The 7,418-nt window shown below is 33.8% G+C and overlaps 1 protein-coding gene across 2 annotated transcripts in view; it reads left to right on the top strand.

Annotated features, from left to right (window-relative positions):
* Window positions 1-5,894, top strand: part of ERAP2 (endoplasmic reticulum aminopeptidase 2) — a 45,559-nt gene extending 39,665 nt beyond the window's left edge. For both annotated transcript variants that reach the window (XM_008569133.1, XM_008569134.1), the window contains 4 exons: window positions 392-553; window positions 1,079-1,219; window positions 3,171-3,252; window positions 3,993-5,894. In XM_008569133.1, the coding sequence (XP_008567355.1) occupies window positions 392-553; window positions 1,079-1,219; window positions 3,171-3,252; window positions 3,993-4,136 (529 nt within the window). In that variant the 3' untranslated portion in view covers window positions 4,137-5,894. The remainder of the gene's footprint in view (window positions 1-391; window positions 554-1,078; window positions 1,220-3,170; window positions 3,253-3,992) is intronic.
* The last annotated feature ends 1,524 nt before the right edge of the window (window positions 5,895-7,418 follow it).

Raw genomic sequence — 7,418 nt, 5'->3', positions numbered from 1 at the left:
TTTATTAAGTGGCTTGTCTATGGAGGAGCTTCAGGAGGCGGTTATTTAATGATAGAATTTGTATAAATGAGTACTTTTATGTTTTAGAAATCATCTCTTTTATTTATTAATTTAATCAACTTTCTATCTTCATCTCAGAGAAGGTTAAAAATGTTATACGTGTTCTGCTTACTAACATTTTATCATTGTTGTAGGAGAAAAAACTCAATTTGCAACATAAAATTACATGGAATATTTTCGTAAAAGTTTGGCAGTGAAAAAGGTTTAATACACTGAGTACTGAAAATAATTCAGGGGTGATTGTTATGGCAACTTAAAATTATAATAAGAGAAAATAGCTTTTTTTTCTTTTATGACACTTTTTTCTTCTTGTTTGTGCTTAATATTACAGTATTCCAACAGATGTTTTAAAGATTGTGTATACTGTGGGTGCTCAGACAACAGCAGGATGGAATTATCTTTTAGAGCAATATGAATGGTCAATGTCAGTTGCTGAAAAAAACAAAATTCTGTATGCATTGTCAACAAGCAAGCATCAAGAAAATTTGGTGAAGTAAGTTCATTAATTTAACTAAATTGTTAAAAGTAAACTAACAAATTCAGTGAAGTCACTAAAATTTCATCTACCAACTTTAAATGTATAAAATGATTGAATTAAAATTTGTGTGGCTTTAACTTTGCTTTCAGAAAAAAATATATTAACAAAATGTAGATATGAAAACAGATATTCCCTAGTTATTAATCATGTGATCGATACTAGACAAATAGCTATATTTTACTTTTAGAACCTTGGAGGAAAATTGTTGTTATAAAAATACATTTTTCTGTATACGTATGTGTGTATGATGCCAATCAAAGTTCTTTGAAATAATAAAAGCAAATATAATTACTGCTAGAAAAAACTAAAAGTTCATCAGGAACATTAAAAATATTAGCCAGTAGGATATTATTGTTTTTTGGTAAATTATATTTTTATCATCCCTCTTTTTGTCCTACTCTTTCAATATAGTGGTAGCCTGAGTTAATTTCCATGTACATAATACTTACTATGAAAAACAAACGGTTTTTATCTTTTCAGATTAATCGAACTAGGAATGGAAGGAGAGGTTATCAAAACACAGGACTTGGCAGCTCTTCTTCATGCCATTGCCAGAAATCCAAAGGGGCAGCAATTAGCCTGGAATTTCGTAAAAGAAAATTGGAATCGTCTCCTAAAAAAGTTAGTATTTGTTTACTTCCAATGTGTGTTCTTCCACGAAGATGTCTCAGTTGCTTAAAACCAAGAGTAATCAAGTGTCCCTTATAGCATATAAATAATGCTATTTTTACACAAAGAGTTCAAGCCCAAATTATCCTGTCTAGGTGTAAGGGAGAGGAATAGGAGTAAGGGAATGGGAAACTGACTTCTCTCATCCAGCCCGGGCAAAGAATTGCTAGGAGCAAATATGAGTTGAATTAAATCTAGTCATTAGCCCCATCCCACCACCTCCTCCTGCCTCTCTTCTCAGCCCAGAAGAATCCAATGAAGCCTTATGTAGTGCATCAAACATATCTGGCCTGCTTTGTTAATGCAATTTTAATCTGGGGGTAAAGACCTCAGGAATTTTGATGAGAACTAATCCCAACACCAGTTCTCCTTTGGAGGTGCTACAGTGGAGACCTTGGAGCAGCTGAAAGAAACCCAGTCGGAAGTGTTTTGGGAACCCCCCTCTAAAGTTGGGTTGGTTCTGAGTCTTTTTTGGGGTTTCAACTTTTGGGAGAACTAGAGCTCACTCCAGCACGTTCCTGGGCATAAAATATCCCTCGGAAAGAACCAATAATGATTAGATTTCATTAGAATGTACAGAATGGCATTGCTTTCTCTCACAAACAAAACAGAACAAAAAACCCTATGAAGGCATTCAGCCATTCCTCATCCAAATCCAAAATGTCACTTATGAGCTATATGGGCAATATTTTGAATCAGAGAGCTGTGTGATTTGCTTTGTTTATCTTAGTGTCAATCATTCTCAGTTCCTTCTCTCTTATTTCTTAGCTATGGAAAATTCAGAGTCCTTATAGATAGCTTCGTGAAAGCAAAAAGAACATTTCCACTCCTCTTCCACACCTTCAAGAAGTTAATGTCCATATGAGACCAAAGAGTTAGAAGCTGCTTTTCTTAAAGAATTTGTATTTTCTTTAACACCCTAGTGCAACCATTGACTTGGCTATTTGTATGATTGTCAATTTCCTCTTGAAATGATCAGACTTTTTTACAGTGCTATGGATTTCCTTTGTAACTAGAAATTATGCTCCTGTTCAATTATGCACAGAGCCTAATTAGAACCATTTTCATAGCTGTATCTGTGTTCTGCTTTCTCAGCATGAATCCTCTGACTTGTGTACAAGTTCTCTACGTATAAAACATTGGGGTGAAGTATACAGTCTGCGGCTGTGAATGAGAGTTCACCAAGTAACATTGTCCCAATAAACACAATGTTTAAAAACAGTGGTGTCCAAAATGGGATTGGGAAGTGTGCAAGACAATATATTACAGTGCAAGAAGAAAATGCTACTACATATATTTCTTATCTTATGTTTTAAATTTTATATTATTATAAATTTATAAACATAAATGATACATACTATATAAAAATTATATTGTTCATATTCTCTCTTATCTCATGCTTTAAATTTTTTTTACTATACCATAATAAATGCATATAATTCATAAATTAAAATATGTATATTGGGAAGTTCCTGCTCAAAAAACTTTACTAATAGGGGTACATCATTTTTAAAAATATAGAGAACACTGCTTTAGACATAAACATAAATTTAAACATAAGTATTGCTGAATAACCTAACCATATTTCCCAGAGCAGCTTTATCTACATTTAAATTTTATGATCAAATTTGAAAAATTTCCTAGCTTCAGGATTGTGCTAGATAAATATGAATTATTCTTATGGTAACTAATACAAGAGTACTTCAAAAAGTTTATGAAAAGATTTGTATTATCTTTTAATTCTATTTTTCCACAAACTTTTTGAAGTGCCCTTGTAGTATCTATTATAATGTACTAGCTTATAATATAGTTTTTGACATTATATATTTAAAATATATGACATAATAAACATAAGGCCAGTATTTGTAGTACTTAAATCTGTGGCGTTCCTTTTTATTTTCAGATTTGACTTGGGTTCATTTGCTATGAGAACCATCATCTCTGGCACAACATCTCACTTTTCTTCCAAGGATGAGTTGCAAGAGGTTTGTAATTTTCTATTTCTACCAATTTCAAAATAAATGTTCAAATTGTAGAATTGAAAGTAAACTTGCAAGGTAGTTTGAAGTTCTCATTTTATGAGGGGGGAAAAAAAAGTTATTTGTCCAATGTCACATAGGAAGTAAATGGAAGGGCCAGGATTAGAACCTGACTCAAAATACATGTGTTCACAGCATTCAAAATGAAAATACACTTGCGAGATGGGTCCTTTATGTTATTTCATTTATAGTTTATCATGACTCAAGAGGGATTATATTAAAGTTTGGTAGTGTACTTAAAGGTCTTTTTAACAAAACTACTATTGTTGGTAATTCTAGTTGTCTTTTTTTAAAGCATTCTAGTATTTTATATCTTTTCATGTTCTAGTGATTTACATCTTTTTTCATGACAAATCTTGTATTTATTTACCCTTCAAGCATATTCAGAATCCCTAAACTTAAATCCCGGCTCATCATTTACTCTACGACTTAGGTAAACCACTTAACTTCTTTACCCACAGCGTGCTCACTTGGAAGATGAGGATTCATAATTCCTGTCTTACATTATCTATTGTTTGAAGATAAAGTGAAATAACAATTATGCAAAAAGAAGAAAATAACCTTTTAGAGGTTGGCCAAGAGATTCTCACACCTGCGTGTGTAATTTGCAAGCTGTTTTGAAATCCTTTGGAAGAGAAAACATTTTATGAACCATGTCAGTAATTTTTTTCTTGCATATTTTTCAGGTGAAATTATTCTTTGAATCTCTTAAGGCCCAAGGATTACATCTGGATATTTTTCAAATTGTTCTGGAAAACATAACCAAAAATATTAAGTGGCTGGAGAAGAATCTTCCCTCTCTGAGGACTTGGCTACTGGCTAATATTTAAATGGTCAACAGAAAGAATGCATCAGACATGGGCTATGTCTGCATATGGTCAAGGAGAGTAACAATAGCAAAGCTCATGTCAGGGTTCTGGATATTTTGTCTAACTAGTGTGAAGCCTCCAGGAACCAGCCAGTGTAGCGACCTGCTGTCAGCTATCATCTCTAGCTGAGAAATATACGATGCTGGGGCAGGGGGGGAAGTTCAGTTCAGTAGCCTATTTAAAAGTACACTTCCTGAATTATGGATACATATGAAAATACAGACGTAGATATATAGATATAGCTGTAATCTTTTATCCTCAATGCTGTCTTCTCCATTGCCTCATACTGTGCTGCTATTTTGCTTCATTAATGTTCTTTTTTAACCTTGCTTAGTATCATGGAGTTTGCCCAACCAGTTTACCTCCAAGGAAAAATAGCCAGTCCATAAAAAAAAAATCTATCTTTCATTTGCATTCTTCCAAGTCTTCATTCTCCCCCACCTTCAACTCAGCCTGAACTAAATAGTTTATTTAATTTTTACCATTCATGGAAAATATGATCCAAATTATGAAGGGTAAAAATCAGGCAACCAGAGACTTTGTCACCAAATCTCAGATTATTAGAAACTAGATGTCAGGGTTTATCAAGGAAGCCAGGAGGGCCTTTTGGCTTGAGCTTCACAGTCATGAAGAGACTTAAGGGTAGACTTTTGAGCTAATCCCCAACTGAAGTTGAATCTATAGTCACAGACATACAGGAGAGAAAGAAGATACTCACCATACCACTTTAATCCATACACCATCGTATCTTTAATAAATCTTTTGAAAGTTGCAGAATTAGGTTGCATTGTATATTTTGGGTTTAATCACGGTTTAATGTAAATATGTAAATATATCACCACATTTTGTAACCCAGTTTTAGCATTTCTTTGTATTTTAAGGGAACCTCTTAATCTCTGAAATACCCTGCTAGATGCTTCTGTTAATTATTTGAATACGGTAATTTGCAATAAAGGAAGAAGGCACACTCTACACACAAGTAGTAAACTTAATTTGTGATCCCACATAATAGTCAGTACAAAAATATAAATAAGTTTTAGAAAGACTTGAATTAGTACATAGATGACTGATCTATTTGGATTATTAAGGAAGGCTGGGGATACAGGGGTGGAGAAAGGGGTGTTATCCAATTCCTTTGTAGTGAGATCATGAAGGTCAATTATAGCTTCCATAGGCCTTTCTCTGGTACCACAGAGAAAAGATACAGTTTGGTGGTCTATGAGCGTGCTCCATACATGGTTTAAGTTTGTTTTCAAATCTTTTCTTGGAATCTCTGAAGCATCTTTGACTCTGAATTTGACCTGGTCATGTACCCACCTTGGTTTTTATAACACCTAAGTGATATCCCTTCAGAGTTATATGTATTTTAGCATAAGAGAGTTGAAAGAGTAAAGAATACTGCTTTTTCCCCACTAAGATAATACATAAATTAAGGAGTAAAATGTGTATGAGTTTTGGTAGAACTGTGCCATCAACAATGTTTTCATAAATGCGCAAAGTTCTTTATTTTGTATAGTAACATACCTACCATAAGTTTTCAAGTTTTTAATTCTCTTCTTTTTAGGTTCTTATTTAAATGCAATATTGAATACATTTGCAATTTCTAGGCTTCTTAAGAACTGAGTACACAAAATAGCAATTTTTTAATTTGATGAGAATATGAAAATTACTGTGCCAATAATGTCTTGACGAATAAATTGTTTTTAAAAAATAAATATATTGTATTTATTAGTGTGGAATTTCAAAAGATTTTTGGTGGATGTCAGGCCACCAACGCCAACTCATACTTGGATAGAGTGAGTTTTACTTTCTTTTACCTGGAATGAACAAATAAGGTGTGAAAATGTTACATACGAGATCATGAAATATATGGGGTGAGCAGATACGACTACTCCGGGCCTTTCTCACTCTTCACAAGACTCAGTGAGAATTTTGAGGTTTCAGTAGCCCACTGAGACTGACAAATCTTCTAGATCATGGGAGCCCAGAACCAATGCCTTGCTCTCTTGCAGGCTTTGTGTGGGGCAGAGGGCACGTCAGCCCTCAAGAGTCCAACTTACCACCATGATAAGGAATTTCTTGTCCTACATCATGTACATACTTCTGCATTTCATTCTTTGCTGTGTCATTGAGATTTTCAGAAGTTCCAGAGAAGCAGCAGCAAATCTGGCCAGAAACTACTACAAGGGATCCTGATTTTCTGAGGAAAGTTCCTGGGATTTTTTTGTTTTTTTATTTTTTATTTTGTGTTTTATTCCACCCCTCAAGCTGCTCTTTCTTCTATTTAACCATGTATAACTGTTTCTCATTTCAGTGTATAATGGTTTACAACTTTTAGGTTTACAGACCTTAAACCAATCATGTATTAGGCTGTCTGCTTCCAGAATCTTAATCTCAGCAAAACTATGTCTCCAAATCATAAGGAAGAAAGGATGAAAAGGATGTGAAAGAAGTGGCTTTGCTGGATGAAAGCGTATGTGTATTTATATAATCTTATATTTTAATAGATCGTGCTGGATTATTTTCCTGAGACAGGTGGTTAATTCACTTTCTTCTTACCCCTATATTCTGTACTTGTCAGTACCAGATGTTAATCTATCTCTAGTAATACTTATACCACTACAAAGTACTGTTTCTCCTGAGATTTACATAGCTATGCCACGTCTGTAGTTTCTTTGAATCTTTCTGTATCTTTTAGTTTTAGATGAGCCTTTTGTAAACAGACTATACCTGAATTTTGTTGTTCCTATAATGCTCCTCAATTTGGGCAGGCTCTGGGATTTGTCATCTGACCCCAGCATTCTCAAAGTCATAAAAAGCAGAAGTTTCAGATGCCTTCAACATGAAAGTTGGCCTCAGCCTTTGACCCTTTCAGGGTCCCTGCCTTCACTTAATTTTTTATACATGAGTACTTCGTGCTAACTTTCCAGGTTGTCAATGCATTAAAAGAATTTTTAAATAATTTTATTCTACAGTTATTTTTAGCAAGAAGGCTACCTAGTCTAGAATATTCCCGGAAACCATAATGATTTATTTTCCAATATGCAAATACCTAACACTTTTATATAAGAGGATCCTTAGGATGGAGATTGGTTTGTAGTCTTGAATATGTAGTGTTGATTTCTCATAAATAAGGTTGTGGGATGCCTAATACTGTATCATACTTAGGAAGCTGGCAATATAAACACATCATTTGTTAAGGATTTCAATCAGGAAATGTTCTTTTTTATTATTATTATTATT

This window comes from Galeopterus variegatus, unplaced genomic scaffold (assembly GCF_000696425.1).
Source record: "Galeopterus variegatus unplaced genomic scaffold, G_variegatus-3.0.2 Scaffold467, whole genome shotgun sequence".
In the NCBI taxonomy this organism is placed as follows: Eukaryota; Metazoa; Chordata; class Mammalia; order Dermoptera; family Cynocephalidae; genus Galeopterus; species Galeopterus variegatus.
This window is presented reverse-complemented; position numbering and strand designations above follow the sequence as displayed.